The sequence below is a fragment of the Pseudorca crassidens genome, chromosome 9, assembly GCF_039906515.1.
Source record: "Pseudorca crassidens isolate mPseCra1 chromosome 9, mPseCra1.hap1, whole genome shotgun sequence".
NCBI lineage: Eukaryota > Metazoa > Chordata > Mammalia > Artiodactyla > Delphinidae > Pseudorca > Pseudorca crassidens.
Window position 1 is genome coordinate 53,545,864 of NC_090304.1, and position 22,234 is coordinate 53,568,097.

Sequence of the window (22,234 nt, forward strand, 5' to 3'; positions counted from 1 at the left end):
TACTCCGTGCCCCTCCCTCCTCCCCCCACCCCCGGCGTGAGCCAGAGCCCACGAGTCAGCGGCTCCTTTAACCCCGTGTTGTCTGAGCGAAGAACAGACGCCCTCCGGCGACCTACACGCAGAGGAGGGGCCAAATCCAAAGCTGAGCACCTGGGAGCTGTGAGAACAAAGAAGAGAAAGGGAAATCTCTCCCAGCAGCCTCAGAAGCAGCGGATTGAAGCTCCACAATCAACTTGATGTACCTGCATCTGTGGAATACATGAATAGACAACGAATCATCCCAAATTAAGGAGGTGGACTTGAGAGCAAGATTTATTATTTTTTCCCCTTTTCCTCTTTTTGTGAGTGTATATGTGTATGCTTCTGTGTGAGATTTTCTCTGTATAGTTTTGCTTCCACCATTTGTCCTAGGGTTCTATCTGTACGTTTTTGTTTTTTTCTCTCTTAATAATTATTTTTTTATTTTAATAACTTTATTATATTTTATCTTACTTTATTTCATCTTACTTTATCTCCTTTCTTTTTTTCCTTCCTTCCCTTCTTCCTTCCTTCCTCTCTCCCCCCTCCCTCCCTTCTTTCTTTCTTTCTTTCTTTCTCTCTTTCTACTTCTACTAATTCTTTCTTTCTACTTTTTCTCCCTTTTATTATGAGCTGTGTGGATGAAAGGCTCTTGGTGCAGCAGCCAGGAGTCAGTGCTGTGCCTCTGAGGAGGGAGAGCCAACTTCAGGACACTGGTCCACAAGAGACCTCCCAGCTCCACATAATATCAAATGGCAAAAATCTCCCAAAGATCTCCATCTCAACACCAGCACCCAGCTTCACTCAACGACCAGCAAGCTACACTGCTGGACATCCTATGCCAAACAACTAGCAAAACAGGAACACAACCCCACCCATTAGCAGAGAGGCTGCCTAAAATCATAACAAGTCCACAGACACCCCAAAACAACCACCAGACGTGGACCTACCCACCAGAAAGACAAGATCCAGCCTCATCCACCAGAACACAGGCACTAGTCCCCTCCACCAGGAAGCCTACACAACCCACTGAACCAACCTTAGCCACTGGGGACAGACACCAAAAACAACGGGAACTGCGAACCTGTAGCCTGCAAAGAGGAGACCCCAAACACAGTAACATAAGCAAAATGAGAAGACAGAAAAACACACTGCAGATGAAGGAGCAAGATAAAAACCCACTAGACCTAACAAATGAAGAGGAAATAGGCGGTCTACCTGAAAAAGAATTCAGAATAATGATAGTAAAGATGATCCAAAATCTTGGAAATAGAATAGACAAAATGCAAGAAACATTAAACAAGGACCTAGAAGAACTAAAGATGAAACAAACAACGATGAACAACACAATAAATGAAATTAAAAATACTCTAGATGGGATCAATAGCAGAATAACTGAGGCAGAAGAACGGATAAGTGACCTGGAAGATAAATTAATGTAAATAACTACTGCAGAGCAGAATAAAGAAAAAAGAATGAAAAGAACTGAGGACAGTCTCAGAGACCTCTGGGACAACATCAAACCCACCAACATTTGAATTATAGGGGTTCCAGAAGAAGAAGAGAAAAAGAAAGGCACTGAGAAAATATTTGAAGAGATTATAGTTGAAAACTTCCCTAATATGGGAAAGGAAATAGTTAATCAAGTCCAGGAAGCACAGAGAGTCCCATACAGGATAAATCCAACGAGAAATACGCCAAGACACATATTAATCAAACTGTCAAAAATTAAATACAAAGAAAGCATATTAAAAGCAGCAAGGGAAAAACAACAAATAACACACAAGGGAATCCCCATAAGGTTAACAGCTGATCTTTCAGCAGAAACTCTGCAAGCCAGAAGGGACTGGCAGGACATATTTAAAGTGATGAAGGAGAAAAACCTGCAACCAATATTACTCTACCCAGCAAGGATCTCATTCAGATTTGATGGAGAAATTAAAACCTTTACAGACAAGCAACAGCTGAGAGAGTTCAGCACCACCAAACCAGCTTTACAACAAATGCTAAAGGAACTTCTCTAGGCAAGAAACACAAGAGAAGGAAAAGACCTACAATAATGAACCCAAAACAATTTAGAAAATGGGAATAGGAACATACATATCAATAATTACCTTAAATGTAAATGGACTAAATGCTCCCACCAAAAGACACAGATTGGCTGAATGGATACAAAAACAAGACCCATATATTTGCTGTCTACAAGAGACCCACTTCAGACCTAGAGACACATACAGACTGAAAGTGAGGGGATGGAAAAAGATATTTCATGCAAATGGAAACCAAGAGAAAGCTGGAGTAGCAATTCTCATATCAGACAAAATAGACTTTAAAATAAAGCCTATTAGAAGAGACAAAGAAGGACACTACATAATGATCAAGGGATCGATCCAAGAAGAAGATATAACAATTGTAAATATTTATGCACCCAACATAGGAGCACCTCAATACATAAGGCAAGTACTAACAGCCATAAAAGGGGAAATCGACAGTAACACAGTCATAGTAGGGGACTTTAACACCCCACTTTCACCAATGGACAATCATCCAAAATGAAAATAATTAAGGAGACAAAAGCTTTAAATGATACATTAAACAAGATGGACTTAATTGATATTTATAGGACATTCCATCCAAAAACAACAGGATACACACTTTTCTCAAGTGCTCATGGAACATTCTCCAGGATAGATCATATCTTGGGTCACAAATCAAGCCTTGGTAAATTTAAGAAAATTGAAATTGTATCAAATATCCTTTACGACCACAACGCTTTGAGACTAGATATCAATTACAGGAAAAGATCTGTAAAAAATACAAACACATGGAGCCTAAACAATACACTACTAATAACGAAGTGATCACTGAAGAAACCAAAGAAGGAATTAAAAAATACCTAGAAACAAATGACAATGGAGACATGATGACCCAAAATCTATGGGATGCAGCGAAAGCAGTTCTAAGAGGGAAGTTTATAGCAATACAATCCTACCTCAAGAAACAGGAAACATCTTGAATAAACAACCTAACCTTGCACCTCAAGCAATTAGAGAAAGAAGAACAAAAATCCCCAAAGTTAGCAGAAGGAAAGAAATCATAAAAATCAGATCAGAAATAAATGAAAAAGAAATGAAAGAAATGATAGCAAAGATCAATAAAACTAAAAGCTGGTTCTTTGAGAAGATAAACAAAATAGATAAACCATTAGCCAGACTCATCAAGAAAAAAAGGGAGAAGACTCAAATCAATAGAATTAGAAATGAAAAAGGAGAAGTAACAACTGACACTGTAGAAATACAAAAGATCATGAGAGATTACTACAAGCAACTCTATGCCAATAAAATGGACAACCTGGAAGAAATGGACAAATTCTTAGAAAGGCACAACCTGCCAAGACTGAATCAGGAAGAAATAGAAAATATGAACAGACCAATCACAAGCACTGAAATTGAAACTGTGATTAAAAATCTTCCAACAAACAAAAGCCCAGGACCAGATGCCTTCACAGGCAAATTCTATCAAACATTTAGAGAAGAGTTAACACCTATCCTTCTCAAACTCTTCCAAAATATAGCAGAGGGAGGAACATTCCCAAACTCATTCTACGAGGCCACCATCACCCTAATACCAAAACCAGACAAGGATGTCACAAAGAAAAAAAACGACAGGCCAATATTACTGATGAAAATAGATGTAAAAATCCTCAACAAAATACTAGCAAACAGAATCCAACAGCACATTAAAAGGATCATACACCATGATCGAGTGGGTTTTATTCCAGGAATGCAAGGATTCTTCAATATATGCAAATCAATCAATGTGATACACCATATTAACAAATTGAAGGAGAAAAACCATATGAGAAAAACCATATGATCATCTCAATAGATGCAGAGAGAGCTTTCAACAAAATTGAACACCCATTTATGATAAAAACCCTGCAGAGGGTAGGTATAGAGGGAACTTTCCTCAACATAATAAAGGCCATATATGACAAGCACACAGCAAACATTGTCCTCAATGGTGAAAAACTGTAAGCATTTCCACTAAGATCAGGAACAAGACAAAGTTACCCACTGTCACCACTCTTATTCAACATAGTTTTGGAAGTTTTAGCCACAGCAATCAGAGAAGAAAAGGAAATAAAATGTATCGAAATCGGAAAAGAAGAAGTAAAGCTGTCACTGTTTGCAGATGACATGATACTATACATAGAGAATCCTAAAGATGCTACCAGAAAACTACTAGAGCTAATCAATGTATTTAGTAAAGTTGCAGGATACAAAATTAATGCACAGAAATCTCTGGCATTCCTATACACTAATGATGAAAAATCTGAAAGTGAAATCAAGAAAACACTCCCATTTACCATTGCAACAAAAAGAATAAAATACCTAGGAATAAACCTACCTAAGGAGACAAAAGACCTGTATGCAGAAAATTATAAGATACTGATGAAAGAAATTAAAGATGATACAAATAGATGGAGAGATATACCATGTTCTTGGATTGGAAGAATCAACATTGTGAAAATGACTCTACTACCCAAAGCAATCTACAGATTCAGTGCAATCCCTATCAAACTACCACTGGCATTTTTCACAGAACTAGAACAAAAACTTTCACAATTTGTATGGAAACACAAAAGACCCCAAATAGCCAAAGCAATCTTGAGAACGAAAAACAGAGCTGGAGGAATCAGGGCCCTGACTTCAGACTATACTACAAAGCTACAGTAATCAAGACAGTATGGTACTGGCACAAAAACAGAAAGATCAATGGAACAGGATAGAAAGCCCAGAGATAAACCCACGCACATATTGTCACCTTATCTTTGATAAAGGAGGCAGGAATGTACAGTGGAGAAAGGACAGCCTCTTCAATAAGTGGTGCTGGGAAAACTGGACAGGTACATGTAAAAGTATGAGATTAGAACACTCCCTAACACCATACACAAAAATAAGCTCAAAATGGATTAAAGACCTAAATGTAAGGCCAGAAACTATCAAACTCTTAGAGGAAAACATAGGAAGAACACTCTATGACATAAATCACAGCAAGATCCTTTCTGACCCACCTCCCAGAGAAATGGAAATAAAAACAAAAATAAACAAATAGGACCTAATGAAACTTCAAAGCTTTTGCACAGCAAAGGAAACCATAAACAAGACCAAAAGACAACCCTCAGAATGGGAGAAAATATTTGCAAATGAAGCAACTGACAAAGGATTAATCTCCAAAATTTATAAGCAGCTCATGCAACTCAATAACCAAAACCAAACAGCCCAATCCAAAAATGGGCAGAAGACCTAAATAGACATTTCTCCAAAGAAGATATACAGACTGCCAACAAACACGTGAAAGAATGCTCAACATCATTAATCATTAGAGAAATGCAAATTAAAACTACAATGAGATATCATCTCACACCAGTTAGAATGGCCATCATCAAAAAATCTAGAAACAATAAATGCTGGAGAGGGTGTGGAGAAAAGGGAACCCTCTTGCACTGTTGGTGGGAATGTAAATTGATACATCACTGTGGAGAACAGTATGGATGTTCCTTAAAAAACTACAAATAGAACTACCATATGACCCAGCAATCCCACTACTGGGCATATACCCTGAGAAAACCATAATTCAAAAAGAGTCATGTACCAAAATGTTCATTGCAGCTCTATTTGCAGTAGCCCGGTGATGGAAACAACCTAAGTGTCCATCATCGGATGAATGGATAAAGAAGATGTGGCACATATATACAATGGAATATTACTCAGTCATAAAAAGAAACGAAATTGAGCTATTTGTAATGAGGTGGATAGACCTAGAGTCTGTCATACAGAGTGAAGTAAGTCAGAAAGAGCAAGACAAATACCGTATGCTAACAGGTATATATGGAATTTAAGGAAAAAAATGTCATGAAAAACCTAGGGGTAAGACAGGAATAAAGACACAGACCTACTAGAGAATGGACTTGAGGATATGGGGAGGGGGAAGGGTAAGCTGTCACAAAGCGAGAGAGAGGCATGGACATATATACACTACCAAACGTAAGGTAGATAGCTAGTGGGAAGCAGCCACATAGCACAGGGAGATCAGCTCGGTGTTTTGTGACCGCCTGGAGGGGTGGGATAGGGAGGGTGGGAGGGAGGGAGACGCAAGAGGGAAGAGATATGGGAACATATGTATATGTATAACTGATTCACTTTGTTATAAAGCAGAAACTAACACACCATTGTAAAGCAATTATGCTCCAATAAAGATGTAAAAAAATAAAATAAATAAAATTATTATGCATAAATGAAAAAAAAAGAAAGGTGAGAAGGGGCTTCCTGAATCAGATATGTAAAAAGAGATACTAAAAGCTATAATATTATAATAATATGGTACTGACATACCAATATGCAAGTAGACAATAGAACAAAATAAGTAGCTCAGAAGTAGACAAGGTGTATGGGAACTTGATATCGATAAAGATGGCACTATAAAACAATGAGGAAGGACAGGTTTTTTGTGGGGTTTTTTGCGGTATGTGGGCCTCTCACTGTTGTAGCCTCTCCGTTGCAGAGCACAGGCTCCAGACACGCAGGCTCAGCGGCCATGGCTCACGGGCACAGCCGCTCCGAGGCATGTGGGATATTCCCGGACCGGGGCACGAAGCCGTGTTCCCTGCATCGGCAGGAGGACTCTCAACAACTTCGCCACCAGGGAAGCCCTATTTTTTAAAAAGCGATTGGTGGGACTTCCCTGGCGGTACAGTGGTTAAAACTGTGCTTGCACTGCAGGGAGCTCGGGTTCAATCCCTGGTTGAGGAACTAAGATCCCACATGCCATGCAAGTGCAGCCAAAAAAAAAAAAAGAGAGAGAGAGAGAGAGTGGTGAAAAAATGGCTTCAAATATGAAGAAAAATAAAGCAGAATTCCTACCTTACAACTTAGAGAGGAATTCCACATGAATTCAAGATATAAGTATAAAAAAACTAGGAAGCTAATGAAAGAAAATGTTGGGGAATAGTTGTGATATAGTGATGAGGAAAGGCTAAAACCCCACATATCAAAAGGTTAGAAAATGTGATGGATTTAAGTATATCAAAATGAAGAATTTCTGCTCAATGAAGGACAGATTACCAACTTGAAAAACATAATTGCAATATTTAAAGTTGACAAGGAACAAACATACAGAAGTCCTGAAAGCAATTAAATAATACAGGAAATCCAAAGAAAATGAGCAAAGTTTCTCAATAAGTAATAAGGGGAAATGTGAGTTGTTACCAAGTATTTACAGAGATGCTTCATTAGTAATCAGAGAGATGCAAATGAAACAATGAGTTACCACTTTAGCCTGATAAAGATGGAAAACATTAGAAAATTGGGTAATACCAATTTTGGTGAGGATGCGGGGAAATGGGAACTATAGACTATAATCCATTACTGCTGGGGGTATAAAAGGCACAGCCATTCTAGGAAACAATAGTGAAGTACATACAGTCAGTTCTCATTATTTGTGGTAGTTATGTTCTATAAAGTCCCTGTGAATACACTCACACTCACTCTTCTAGGGGGAGTACAAGATTAATTTCCTGTGAGCCTCTGGTCACAACATTTTCGTCAACAAATGTGATCAAATACATAACCTTGTTTTATGCGTGTTTCTGATTGACATATATACACTACTATATATAAAATAGATAACTAATAAGAACCTACTGTATAGCACAGGGAACTCTACTCAATACGCTGTAATGACCTATATGGGAAAAGAATCTACAAACGAGTGGATATATGTATATGTATAACTGATTCACTTTGCTGTACAGCAGAAACTAATACAATATTGTAAATCAACTATGCTCCAATAAAAATTAATTTTAAAAACCCTCATTTAGTGTATATTGTTGATTCATTAACATTGAACTCATGGCCAACAGCACTGTAACTCATGCCTGAATGAAGCTTATCTAACACATGTATTTTCTCCAGAAGGCACATCACAGACTTTTCATGCCTAGGAGCCCTAGACACCACTTGAGCTCTATGCTTGGGTACCAACTTAAACAGGGAAATTACCAAAAACTAACAAAAATGCTAAAAACATGGCAAAAATAGATCATGGAAAGGACACCTGTCCACAGTATGAGTTGAAACAAGAGGGCAGAGTGTTGCCTTGTTAGACCTCAATTGGGAACATGCACATGGTGACTCAGATATTTTGCTGCTCTGGGCGTGTCCCTGAGTGATCCTGAAAGTGTCATGAGTATTGGTTTTAGGGTTAGTGAGTAAGCAAATATACAAATACAGAATCTGCAGATAATGAAGAGGGACTATGTTTAGGTAAAGTTAATGCACACCCATGACTAACCCGTTTGACTCCTTGTTCCATATTTCAGGGAGAATTCTCCATGGATTCATACAAGGACATACACAAGGACATTTATCAAGACAGTGATAGCAAAGAGTTGGAGGCAATTAGGTGTCCTCCACTAGAAAAGTGAAATGTAATGAAATCATACTATGGAATATCAGTAGGAACCAATGAAACTAGATCTATAAATAGCAACACAGACAGATCTAAAAAACAGAACTGAGTGAAAATGTAAGAAATAACATAACTCTTTTTATGTCAATTAAACGTGTACATACATGCACACAACAACACTACCTACTTTTCAAAGATATGCTTATACTTAAGGACATACAGCAAACGCATCAGAGTGGGTGCTTAAGTGAGAAAGGGGAATGGAATGGGAATTGGGAGGTTGGAGCTAAAGGGGAAGATAAAACAAGCAAGGAGCCTACACAGACTAATAGATATAATGAGCTCAGAACTCTTTTCTCCTAATGTTCAAAAATTTAAAAAGTTCCATGATGGGGGAATTATAAAGTGCTAAGGGGACACATACAAAGGGCATCTACCTCACTTTTCAGGGTGAGTTACCAGGGCCAACTCCCCTGAAAAAGTGATGTTTCAGGAGAAGCCTGACTAAGATTTCAGCTGAAATGGACAAAGAGGAAGAGGGCTTCAGGAAGAGAGAAGAGTGAGTTATTGGTGAGAATGAGAAGTTGGTGTGTTTGGGAAATTGAAGTTCAGAATTGCCATGAGGGTAGCAATGGTGAGATGTGAGGTCAAAGAAGTCATTTAGGGCCAGATCATTGAGAGCCTTTAAGTTATATTGAGGGTGGTAAGGTGACCAGGTTTGTATGTCAGAAAACCCATTCTGGCCATTTATGAAATGGAGGGTGGGCAGAGGGATGAGGGGAGAGACTGTTGTGCTCATTCAGGAGACAGAAGGTGGTAACATCTGCACCAGGGTGGATGAAGTGTAATGGAGAGGAATGCCAACTGCACTGCCCTGGACATTTCTGCTCTCAGAGAGGCAGTGGTAGCTGCCGGTCCCAGGTGAGGCAGAGCAGGGGATTTGAGGGGCAGAAACGTAGAGGGCTGAAGCCAGAGGGGTCCTAAGGGAGCCATCAAGTCTAACTCCCCTCTCCTCCATCCTCCGCCCCACTGCTTTGCAGATGGAAAAAGGGATGCTGAGACCCCAGTGGAGAGGTGGCACATGGCTTTTCACACCAACTGGTACTGGACTGTCCAACAGGCAGACCAGGCATGTGCTGGGTCACCAGCCAAGCAAGAGAACCAAAAATACTTTTTGAAAGAATTTAACATTTAATCTTTCAAAGCACCATTCAGTTGGCCCATCATAGGAAATACCCAGATTTGGCTGGACTGTCTTACACTATTTTACAGGTTAGGATTACACACTACATCTGAATGATGTAGACGTGCTTAGGGCCTAATGGGTGCTGTTTCCTAGGGCACAGAACTTGCCCCAACAGGTTCTCCCTGTTGGGATTGTCTACAGGCCAGTTATAGTGCTTGGTGGGGACAGGGAAGGACAGAAAATCACTGAGTGTCCAACCTGATGCTGCATTTTTTTTTTTACTGGATGGTTTAATATACCCTTTTGAGAATGTAAGAAGCCAGTTACACAGAAAACCAAATATATAGCAATAACATAAAAGATTTAAATAATGCATCATCAAAAGCTTAAATGTTTGTGTGTAAAAATGTTACATGTATGTAATTTTCATCTCTATAGATAATGCACATTTTTCTTTTATCCATACTTCCCTTACAAATACCTATCATATACTTTATTACAATACTCTTATTTCGTTCCAAAGGGTAGATATTTTATGTTATAATTTAATGAAACTTAAAAATCAAGAATAGAAACATGATCAAAGGAGATATACACTTTCTTTTTTCAGAAAGGAAGAAATATTGTTCTTATTAAGTTATGATCACTTCTTTTTTTTCTTTTTTCTTATTAGTCATCAATTTAATACACATCAGTGAATACATGTCAATCCCAATCGCCCAATTCATCACCCCCCTCCCCCCGCCGCTTTCCCCCCTTGGTGTCCCTATGTTTGTTCTCCACATCTGTGTCTCAATTTCTGCCCTGCAAACCGGTTCATCGGTACCATTTTTCTAGGTTCCACATATATGCGTTAACATACAATATTTGTTTTTCTTTCTGACTTACTTCACTCTGTATGACAGTCTCTAGATCCATCCACGTCTCAACAAATGACCCAGTTTTGTTCCTTTTAATGGCTGAGTAATATTCCATTGTATATATGTATCACATCTTCTTTATCCATTCGTCTGTCAGTGGATATTTAGGTTGCTTCCATGACCTGGCTGTTGTAAATAGTGCTGCAATGAACATTTTGGTGCATGACTCTTTTTGAATTATGGTTTTCTCTGGGTATATGCCCAGTAGTGGGATTGCTGGGTCATATGGTAATTCTATTTTTAGTTCTTTAAAGAACCTCCATACTGTTCTCCATAGTCGCTGTATCCATTTACATTCCCACCACCAACAGTGCAAGAGGGTTCCGTTTTCTCCACACCCTCTCCAGCATTTGTTGTTTGTAGATTTTCTGATGATGCCCATTCTAACTGGTGTGAGGTGATACCTCATTGTAGTTCTGATTTGCATTTCTCTAATAATTAGTGATGTTGAGCAGCTTTTCATGTGCTTCTTGGCCATCTGTATGTCTTCTTTGGAGAAATGTCTATTTAGGTCTTCTGCCCATTTTTGGATTGGGTTGTTTGTTTTTTTGATATTGAGCTGCATGAGCTGTTTATATATTTTGGAGATTAATCCTTTGTCCATTGATTCGTTTGCAAATATTTTCTCCCATTCTGAGGGTTGTCTTTTCATCTTGTTTATGGTTTCCTTTGCTGTGCAAAAGCTTTGAAGTTTCATTAGATCCCATTTGTTTATTTTTGATTTTATTTCCATTACTCTAGGAGGTGGATCAAAAAAGATCTTGCTGTGATTTATGTCAAAGAGTGTTCTTCCTATGTTTTCCTCAAAGAGTTTTATAGTGTCCGGTCTTACATTTAGGTCTCTAATCCATTTTGAGTTTATTTTTGTGTACGGTGTTAGGGAGTGTTCTAATTTCATTCTTTTACATGTAGCTGTCCAGTTTTCCCAGCACCACTTATTGAAGAGACTGTCTTTTCTCCATTGTATATTCTTGCCTCCTTTGTCATAGATTAGTTGACCATAGGTGCGTGGGTTTATCTCTGGGCTTTCTATCTTGTTCCATTGATCTATGTTTCTGTTTTTGTGCCAGTACCATATTGCCTTGATTAATGTAGCTTTATAATATAGTCTGAAGTCAAGGAGTCTGATTCCTCCAGCTCCGTTTTTTTCCCTCAAGACTGCTTTGGCTATTCGGGGTCTTTTGTGTTTCCATACACATTTTAAGATTTTTTGTTCTAGTTCTATAAAAAATGCCTTCGGTAATTTGATAAGGATTGCATTGAATCTGTAGATTGCTTTGGGTAGTGTAGTCATTTTCACAATATTGATTCTTCCAATCCAAGAACATGGAATATCTTTCCATCTGTTGGTTTCATCTTTAATTTCAGTGTCTTATAGTTTTCTGCATACAGGTCTTTTGTCTCCCTAGGTAGGTTTATTCCTAGGTATTTTATTCTTTTTGTTGCAGTGGTAAGTGGGAGTGTTTCCTTAATTTCTCTTTCTGATTTTTCATCATTAGTGTACAGGAATGCAAGAGATTCCTGTGCATTAATTTTGTATCCTGCAACTTTACCAAATTCATTAATTAGCTCTAGTAGTTTTCTGGTAGCATCTTTAGGATTCTCTATGTACAGTATCATGTCATCTACAAACAGTGACAGTTTTACTTCTTCTTTTCCAATTTGTATTCCTTTTATTTCTTTTTCTTCTCTGATTGCCATGGCTAGGACTTCCAAAACTATGTTGAATAATAGTGGTGAGAGGGCTTCCCTGGTGGCGCAGTGGTTGAGAGTCTGCCTGCCGATGCAGGGGACACGGGTTCGTGCCCCAGTCCGGGAAGATCCCACTTGCCGCGGAGTGGCTGGGCCCGTGAGCCATGGCCGCTGGGCCTGCGCATCCGAAGCCTGTGCTCCGCAACGGGAGAGGCCACAACAGTGAGAGGCCCGTGTAACCACAAAAAAAAAAAAAAAAAAAAAAAAATAGTGGTGAGAGTGGACATCCTTGTCTTGTTCCTGATCTTTGAGGAAATGCTTTCAGTTTTTCACCATTGAGAATGATGTTTACTGTGTGTTTGTCGTATATGGCCTTTATTATGTTGAGGTACGTTCCCTCTATGCCCACTTTCTGGAGAGTTTTCTTAATCATAAACAGGTGTTGAATTTTGTCATAAGCTTTTTCTGCATCTATTGAGATGATCATATGGTTTTTCTTCTTCAATTTGTTAATATGGTGTATCACATTGATTGATTTGCATATATTGAAGAATCCTGGCATCCCTGGGATAAATCCCACTTAATCATGGTGTATGATCCTTTTAATGTGTTGTTGGATTCCGTTTGCTAGTATTTTGTTGAGGATTTTTGCATCTATATTCATCAGTGATATTGGTCTGTAATTTTCTTTTTTTCTAGTGCCTTTGTCTGGTTTTGGTATCAGAGTGACGGTGGCATCATAGAATGAGTTTGGGAGTGTTCCTTCCTCTGCAATTTCTTGGAAGAGTTTGAGAAGGATGGGTGTTAGCTCTTCTCTAAATGTTTGATAGAATTCATCTGTGAAGCCATCTGGTCCTGGACTTTTGTTTGTTGGAAGATTTTAAATCACAGTTTCAATTTCATTACTTGTGATTGGTCTGTTCATATTTTCTATCTCTTCCTGGTTCAGTCTTTGAAGGTTATACCTTTCTAAGAATTTGTCCATTTCTTCCAGGTTGTCCATTTTGTTGGCATAGAGTTGCTTGTAGTAGTCTCTTAGGATGTTTTGTATTTCTGCCGTGTCTGTTGTAACTTCTCCTCTTTCATTTCTAATTTTATTGGTTTGAGTCCTCTCCCTCTTTTTCTTGATGAGTCTGGCTAATGGTTAATCAATTTTGTTTATCTTCTCAAAGAACAAGCTTTTAGTTTTATTGATCTTTGCTATTGTTTTCTTTGTTTCTATTTCATTTATTTCTGCTCTGATCTTTATTTCTTTCCTTCTGGTAACTTTGGGTTTTGTTTGTTCTACTTTCTCTATGTCCTTTAGGTGTAAGGTTAGATTGTTTATTTGAGATTTTTCTTGTTTCTTGAGGTAGGGTTGTATAGCTATAAACTTCCCTCTTAGAACTGCTTTTGCTGCATCCCATAGGTTTTGTATCATTGTGTTTTCATTGTCATTTGTCTGTAGGTTGTTTTTTTTTTTTCGATTCACAGGCCTCTCACTGTTGCAGCCTCTCCCGTTGCGGAGCACAGGCTCCGGATGCACAGGCTCAGTGGCCATGGCTCACGGGCCCAGCCACTCTGCGGTATGTGGGTTCTTCCCAGACTGGGGCACAAACCCATGTCCCCTGCATTGGCAGGCGGACTCTCAACCACTGCGCCACCAGGGAAGCCCTGTCTCTAGGTATTTTTTGGTTTCCTCTTTGATTTCTTCAATGATCTCTTGGTTTTTTAGTAACGTATTGTTTAGCCTCCATGTATTTGTGTTTTTTACGTTTTTTTCCCTGTAATTCATTTCTAATCTCATAGCGTTGTCATCAGAAAAGATGCTTGATATGATTTTAATTTTCTTAAGTTTACTGAGGCTTGATTTGTGACCCAATATTTGACCTATCCTGGAGAATGATCCGTGTGCACTTGAGAAGAAAGTATAATCTGCTGTTGTTGGATGGAATGTACTATAAATATCAGTTAAATCTATCTGGTCTATTGTGTCATTTAAAGCTTCTGTTTCCTTATTTATTTTCATTTTGGATGATCTGTCCATTTGGTGTAAGTGAGGTGTTAAAGTCCCCACTATTATTGTGTTATGGTCGATTTCTTCTTTTAGAGCTGTTAGCAGTTGCCGTATGTATTAAGGTGCTCCTATGTTGGGTGCATATATATTTATAATTGTTATATCTTCTTCTTGGATTGATCCCTTGATCATTATGTAGTGTCCTTCCTTGTCTCTTGTAACATTCTTTATTTTAAAGCCTATTTTATCTGATATGAGTATTGATACTCCAGCTTTCTTTTGATTTCCATTTGCATGGAATATCTTTTCCATCCCCTCACTTTCAGTCTGTATGTGTCCCTAGGTCTGAAGTGGGTCTCTTGTAGACAGCATATATATGGGTCTTGTTTTTGTATCCATTCAGCAAGCCTGTGTCTTTTGGTTGGAGCATTTAATCCATTCAAGTTTAAGGTAATTATCAATATGTATGTTCCTATGACCATTTTCTTAATTGTTTTGGGTTTGTTTTTGTAGGTCCTTTTCTTCTCTTGTGTTTCCCACTTAGAGAAGTTCCTTTAGCTTTTGTTGTAGAGCTGGTTTTGTGGTGCTGAATTCTCTTAGCTTTTGCTTGTCTGTGAAGCTTTTGACTTCTCCATCGAATCTGAATGAGATCCTTGCTGGGTAGAGTAATCTTGGTTGTAGGTTCTTCCCTTTCATCACTTTAAGTATATCATGCCACTCCCTTCTGGCTTGTAGAGTTTCTGCTGAGAAATCAGCTGTTTAACCTTATGGGAGTTCCCTTGTATGTTATTTGTCATTTTTCCCTTGCTGCTTTCAATAATTTTTCTTTGTCTTTAATTTTTTCCAGTTTGATTACTATGTGTCTTGGTGTGTTTCTCTTTGGGTTTATCCTGTATGGGACTCTCTGCGCTTCCTGGACTTGGGTGGCTATTTCCTTTCCCATGTTAGGGAAGTTTTCAATTATAATCTCTTCAAATATTTTCTCAGGTCCTTTCTCTCTCTCTTCTCCTTCTGGGACCCCTATAATGTGAATGTTGTTGTGTTTAATGTTGTCCCAGAGGTCTCTTAGGCTGTCTTCATTTCTTTTCATTCTTTTTTCTTTATTCTGTTCCGCAGCAGTGAATTCCACCATTCTGTCTTCCAGGTCACTTATCCGTTTTTCTGCCTCAGTTATTCTGCTATTGATTCCTTCTAGTGTAGTTTTCATTTCAGTTATTGTATTGTTCATCTCTGTTTGTTTGTTCTTTAATTCTTCTAAGTCTTTGTTAAACATTTCTTGCACCTTCTCGATCTTTGCCTCCATTCTTTTTCCAGGGTCCTGGATCATCTTCACTATCATTATCCTGAATTCTTTTTCTGGAAGATTGCCTCTCTCCACTTCATTTAGTTGTTTTTCTGGGGTTTTATCTTGTTCCTTCATCTGGTACATAGCCCTCTGCCTTTCACCTTGTCTATATTTCTGTGAATGTGGTTTTTGTTCCACAGACTGCAGGATTGTAGTTCTTCTTGCTTCTGCTGTCTGCCCTCTGGTAGATGAGGCTATCTAAGAGGCTTGTGCAAGTTTCCTGATTGGAGGGACTGGTGGTGGGTAGAGCTGACTGTTGCTCTGGTGGGCAGAGCTCAGTAAAACTTTAATCCGTTTGCCTGCTGATGAGTGGGGCTGGGTACCCTCCCTGTTGGTTGTTTGGCCTGAGCCAACCCAACACTGGAACCTACCTGGGCTCTTTGGTGGGACTAGTGACAGACTCTGAGAAGGCTCACCCAAGGAGTACTTCCCAGAACTTCTGCTGCCAGTGTCCTTGTCCCTGTGGTGAGCCACAGCCACCCCCGCCTCTGCAGGAGACCCTCCAATACTAGCAGGTAGGTCTGGTTCAGTCTCCCCTGGAGTCACTGCTCCTTCCCCTGGGTCCCGATGTGCACACTACTTAGTGTGTGCCCTCCAAGAGTGGAGTCTCTGTTTCCCCCAGTCCTTTCGAAGTCTTGCAATCAAATCCCACTAGGCTTCAAAGTCTGATTCTCTAGGAATTCGTCCTCCCTTTGCCGGACCCCCAGGTTGGGAAGCCTGACATGGGTCTCAGAACCTTCACTCCAGTGGGTGGACTTCTGTGGTATAAGTGGTCTCCAGTCTGTGAGTCACCCACCCAGCAGTTATGGGATTTGATTTTACTGTGATTGCGCCCCTCCTACCATCTCATTGTGGCTTCTCCTTTGTCTTTGGATGTGGGATATAGTTTTTGATGAGTTCCAGTGTCTTCCTGTCAATGATTGTCCAGCAGCTAGTGGTGATTCTGGTGTTCTCGCGAGAGGGAGTGAGAGCACGTCCTTCTACTCCGCCATCTTGGTTCCAATCCCTGATGCTGCATTTGATGTATATCATCTCCTCCCGTCATCCAACCCTGCCAGGGGGTGGTTATGCCTTTCAACATATGAGAAATTGAGGGTTGGAGAAGGACAGGCCTTTGTTCAAGGCCATGGCTGGAGGGGGGTGAGAGCAAAGTCATTCTGGAGCCAGTCTGCTGTAAAAGAATCTTGCCTGGCAACCAGAAGTCCTGGCTCCTGCAGCTCTGCCACTCGCTTACTTCCTGTGACTTTGGTGTATGGCTGTTAGCATAACTGACGCCATCTTGGCCCTTTTCAGTGTCTCCTGACCCTAATCAGGATTGTACTGTGTGCTGTCATCAAAGGCTTTGTAGTTAATAGATATTGTTTAATACTCATTAGGACCATGTGGCCTCTATGCTGTTAGTCCCCAAACAATGCTGAAAATCTTCTCTGATATATTCCTGGTGCCCATGAGACTGGTCACCCATTCATAAATCTTGACTTAGGAATGCACATGCTATCTCCAAGCACTTACCCCTATACACTAGGTTAACTATAAAATTGTCCCAGTGGCCCCTCTGTGGTGTGTAGTGCAGCTGCGAATGCTTCCTGATCATCATCCACCTGATCCCAATCCCACTCTGTGAGTAAGTTACCCTATAATAAACTGATCCATTGATTACATGGAGCTGCCTGCCTCATTTTTCGATCTCAAGATGCCTTCTCAATTTTAGTTCCCTCCATGAGAAAACACTTGGTTTTCTCACCTGCGCAGTGAAGGGTTTGGAGGAAAAGTTCTCTGAGGGGTTTCCAACCCAATGAACTGTTTCCTGTGTCCCCTCTGGGTCTGGCAGAGCACATGTCACATGGTCCATGCTCCAGAAGGAGAGGGCGAGGGCTTTCCCACCTAGTGAGTACCTGCTGCCAGTCAGGGGCTTTACCTCCATCATGTCCTGTGGACCTTAGTGGTCCAGTGTGTGCAACTATGAGTCAGAAAGGACTGGGTTCCAATCCCAGCTCCTACCTGCATCTCATTTCCTTCTGGGCTCATTTCCTTCATCTGTGACCCCCTGGGGTTGTTGTGAGTCCTTGCAGAGAGAATGCTTAAACAATGCTACACAAGAGCCTGGAACAGGTAGGAACTCGAAGTGTGCTAGTGTTTCCAATGTTTCTGCCACCATTAGCCTTGCTTTCCCATGGGAAGCATTTGGCCAAGATGACATGAATCCACCTCTGAGCACACAGACCTGCCAGGATATGTGGTCCAAGGTCCAGCAGCCCCACATACACACAGCCAACCTGGATCCTGGACGCCTGCCTCTTGTGCACACCCAACCAGTCTTCCTGACCCCTGGTCCTGGTTCTACCTTCCCCCCAAATCCTTGCCCTGTCTCCCCACTCTGGTCTTTGCTGAGCTTTGGCACTTCACCCCCAGCTCACTCACCTTCCAAGCCCTGTCTATCTTGGTGCCTCTTGTGGTGTCTCCTTTGTGTCTTCCAACCCGGCCAGGCAGAGAAGAGTCAGGTAGGTGCTGGGCTGTGGCTCATTAACCCCCTAATCACTCCTTTCAGTCAGGCCTGCGGGGGTCCTCTCTCTTTGGGGCTCCTTTGAGGCACTGAGCCTCCACCCCCCAGTCACCCAGGATCAACTTCTTGGTCCCTCCTAGAGCACGTGTTGGGAGGGGACTTGCCTCTGGGATTTGCTGATAATGAGAACAACATTGTTAAGAGCCCTCATGGGTTCCAGAACTTTCCAACCAACGGGGCAGCTTTTATTGACATTATTCCATCTGGTCCTCAGAACAGTCAGGGGAGACAGGCAGCCCAAGAAGAGGAAACTGAGGTCCAGAGAAGTGAAATGACTTACTGATGCTTATACTAATGTTTAGTATCAGAGCTGCAAGGCAGACCCAGAGCTTCATTCCCAGGCCTGTGCTCTGCATATGGGTAAGGGCATAGGGTCTGAAGAGACAAGTCCTGGGTATGAATACCAGTTCTAATATATTTTAGCTATGTCACCTTAGGCATGTTACTTAACCTCTCTGAATCTGAGTTTCTCCATCTGTAAAATGGAACATAACAATATTACCCATCTCATCGAGTTTTTGAGAGGATTTAGGACATAGTGAAACATGATTTTTTGAAAATGACTCCAGGGGTTTGGTTTGTATTATCTAGCAACAGCCAGAGGAGAGGCTGCCTGCATATATTCTATTTCCCAGGGGACTAGTGATGTTCATCTCCTGCAGGAGAAGATACAACTTTCATGGGCTCTCAGAGTCTCTAGATGCCAAACAGCTGGCTTCAGCAGGTACTACTACTGTCAACAGCTGGCATCTAAGCTTAGACTGCTTAGTACCCAGTAGTTGGTTTTTTCTGCTTATAAAGTTACTCTCTTTCTCCCTTTCCCCCTGGAAGGAAAGCAACAAGGGTCAGGGCCATTATGCCTCTGTCTTAGGGTATACGTGTGTGAGTTATTAGCAGTCAACACTCAGCTGCCAGAGGGAAGACCACTAACTGTGTCTACTATAGTCTATCCCTTGAACCTCTCGGATTCATTCACTTTTCACAAGTTCACTCCATTTGGACATAGGGTTTCCAGGATTCTGATTAGTCACAGTTTCAAGGGAAATTTATAAGAGAAGGGTTAGTTGGATTAACGACTGCCCTCGCTGCTGCAGTCAGTCCCAAGGCTGCAAGTGACACTTCATCATCCCTCTCCTCTGCCACCCATTCTAGATTCCCTTCCCCTTTCCCTTCAGTGGGTCTAGATGGATTCCCTCCTAGCATGACCCAGACCCTCATCCCTGACAGTTCTGAGCCCCTGGTTACTCTGCCTCATCAAGCTATAGTTGCTTTAATTGTCCACTAAGAGTTAAAGCCAGAAACCAGAAATGCTCACTTGCCTGAATGCTGACCTCCCAGCCCCCATTATGTAAGAGTGGCTTTACTTCCTCCTGAAGATCACGGTCAATTGCCCTTCTAAATATGGTAACTCCTTTTTCTGACTGCTGATCTGCTTGCACAGTGGGCTTAAAATGACCAGGCAGAAGCTGTAGCTTTAAATTTAGTGAGATTTACTGTGTCTCCTGGTGAATCCGGACTGCTTAATCCACAGAGGCCAGAATTGTCAGGACTGCAAGTACAAATTCCCCCAAATAGGTCACTGTGGGTAATGGTGGGTGGAACCACTGTAACTTCCACCCACTGGTTCTTGGCAGGAAGCATCACTTTTTAATGGGCATCCAAGCTGAAAATGGATCCATCCCATTGGATGGGAACATGGACCTTATTACCGCTCCCGATTGGAGCAGCTAGTGGTTTTCTTATGCAAACATTTCCAGCCTCCCACCCATCTATATTGTTGATACATGAGTATTTGCTAACAAACAAGTGATACCAATGCCAAAAATATAAAAACTTACAGGAGAAAATTTTAACATTCAATCAAATGCTAACTTCGTGGCTCCCACGGCCCCCTTTGCTTCTCTCTGTCCTAGCACCTTATATTATTTCTCTGGGTCTGACTCCCCAGTTAAACTATGGATACCTGAGGGCAGCAACTATGTCTGGCTTATTTCTGTCTCTAGCAGTCCTAGTAAAGACTTTAAATATAAATGATTGGATGATCAAATTTTATTCATCACATTAATGACTGATGAAAACTGTGAAAACCAATCATTCTATAGCACCAGTGGGAAGACCTCTTGATCCGGTATTTGAGGACCGGGTTTTAGCTGTCTGCTCAACTGAATGAAGTCAATTTGGGTTGCTTTAATTCATTTAAAAATATTTATTGTGTTTATTCTGTGCTGGGCGCTGTCATTGGTGTCCAGGGAGCTGAATTATTTGCATCTAAGGATCAAGGGTCCCAGAATTCCCTGGGCCCTGGGGACATGCCATTTTGGTGATGGCTGCTTTGACATCCTTGTTCCTCAGCGTGTAGATGAGAGCATTGAGGACAGGTGCGAGAATAGCATGCACCACGTTGCCCATGATGTGGAAGTCGAGGGGTAGGTCAGCCCTGTAGGCCACATAGGCTATGGCAATGGATGAGTAGTAGGTGCCAACCAGGAGGTGGGAGCTGCAGGTGGAGAAGGCTTTTGAGCGTCCTTCTCGGGAGCTGACGTGAAACACTGAGGCCAGGATGTGGGCATAGGAAAGAAGCACCAGGAGAAGGGGCAGGAAGGACACCACCATGGCGATGCAGAAGCCCATGAAGGTCTGGGGCATGGTGTCAGAGCAGGAGGCCTGGACCGCAGCCAAGTGGTCACAGAAGCAGTGGTAGATGTGAACAGTGTTGTCAAAAGCCATGTGGAAGGTCTGCAGCACTGCTGGGATGGGCAGAAGGAGGGGAGTGAGCCAGGCACTGGTTGCCAGTGCAGCACTGGTCTGTGGGGTCATGAGGGCAAGTAGTGCAGTGGGCGGCAGATAGCCACATAGCAGTCATAGGCCATGACCACCAGGATGAAGGCTTCAGAGCAGTTAAGTCCATGGAATAGGTACATCTGCAGGAAGCAAGCAGAGAAGCTGAGGTACTGGTCCCCAAGCAAGAATAGGGACAGCATCTTGGGGACAGTGGTTGTAGTAGAGAGGATGTCCAGGGCTGAGAGGTTGATCAGGAAGAAGTACATGGGCTTGTGGAGGCTGGACTCTGCCACCACAGACACAAGGATCAGCTCATTTCCCACCAGAATAAGCAGAGAGATTAAGAGGAAAATCAAGAAGACAAGGAGGAAGAGGGATTCAAGCAGAGAGGGGATGTCCACCAGGTAGAACACAGGTGAGGAGTCCTTTGATCCATTACAGGTGGCTTCCATAGGGGTCAGGGCTGGTTATTTGCAGACAGACACTGGAAACATCAGTACATATCTGGAAACCAGAACAACCAGGGAAACATTAACTAGAACATGCATCTTTTTGTTTCCAGCCATGGATCTCAATCCTAACTGTTTCTTTGTGCCTGGAATTTCATTGCACAACTAAGATGCTCAGAATAGTGAGTTGTCTAATGAGCAATGGTTAAAAAGCTGGTCCTGTCTGGTGGGCAAGAGGGGTGAACATAAACACCTGAAGGGCTGTCATGGGACAGGTACAACACTTACAAAGAACTGGGGCCAGTATTAGCAGCTCCAGGGACCCAGAGAGCCCCACATATGGAATAAGCTTCTTACAATTAGAACTATCCCATAAGGAAAAGACTGGCTTGAGAATGCGTGAATTCCTTATAACTAGAGGTAGGCAAAGCTGGGGTCTTTTGAGCTGAAATGGTGCACAGGAGGTTTAATATTTAGATAGGAGCTAGATTAAAAACCCTTAAGCAAACTTCTGACCCTAGATCCATTGGTTCTTTAAAAAAAAAAAGTGACATAAATGAACTACATCAATCAGATTGTGGAGGATTCCCTTTCTATGATATCTTATTGATAGGAAGAGCTGCTTCCCCCCAAGGCCTGCTACAGAATGCAGTCTGCTTCAGACAGGAGCAGCTCCCCTTTCTGTGCAGCTGCTGCTGGGACTCTGTCTCAGTCTAACCTGGGTCCTTGTATCCTGTCTATTTGTCTTATCCAGAGACCAATCATCCTGATTTGCCCAGAACTGCCTGGTTTTAGCACTGCAAGCCCCA

The 22,234-nt window shown here is 41.4% G+C and overlaps 1 protein-coding gene across 1 annotated transcript; it reads right to left on the reverse strand.

Moving 5' to 3' along the window:
* Positions 1–20,386: 20,386 nt before the first annotated feature.
* Positions 20,387–21,428, reverse strand: OR2AT4 (olfactory receptor family 2 subfamily AT member 4). The gene is given in 2 exon segments (XM_067751809.1): positions 20,387–21,020; positions 21,023–21,428. Coding segments are annotated over 2 exon segments (963 nt in total). The 3' UTR covers positions 20,387–20,463.
* Positions 21,429–22,234: the final 806 nt, after the last annotated feature.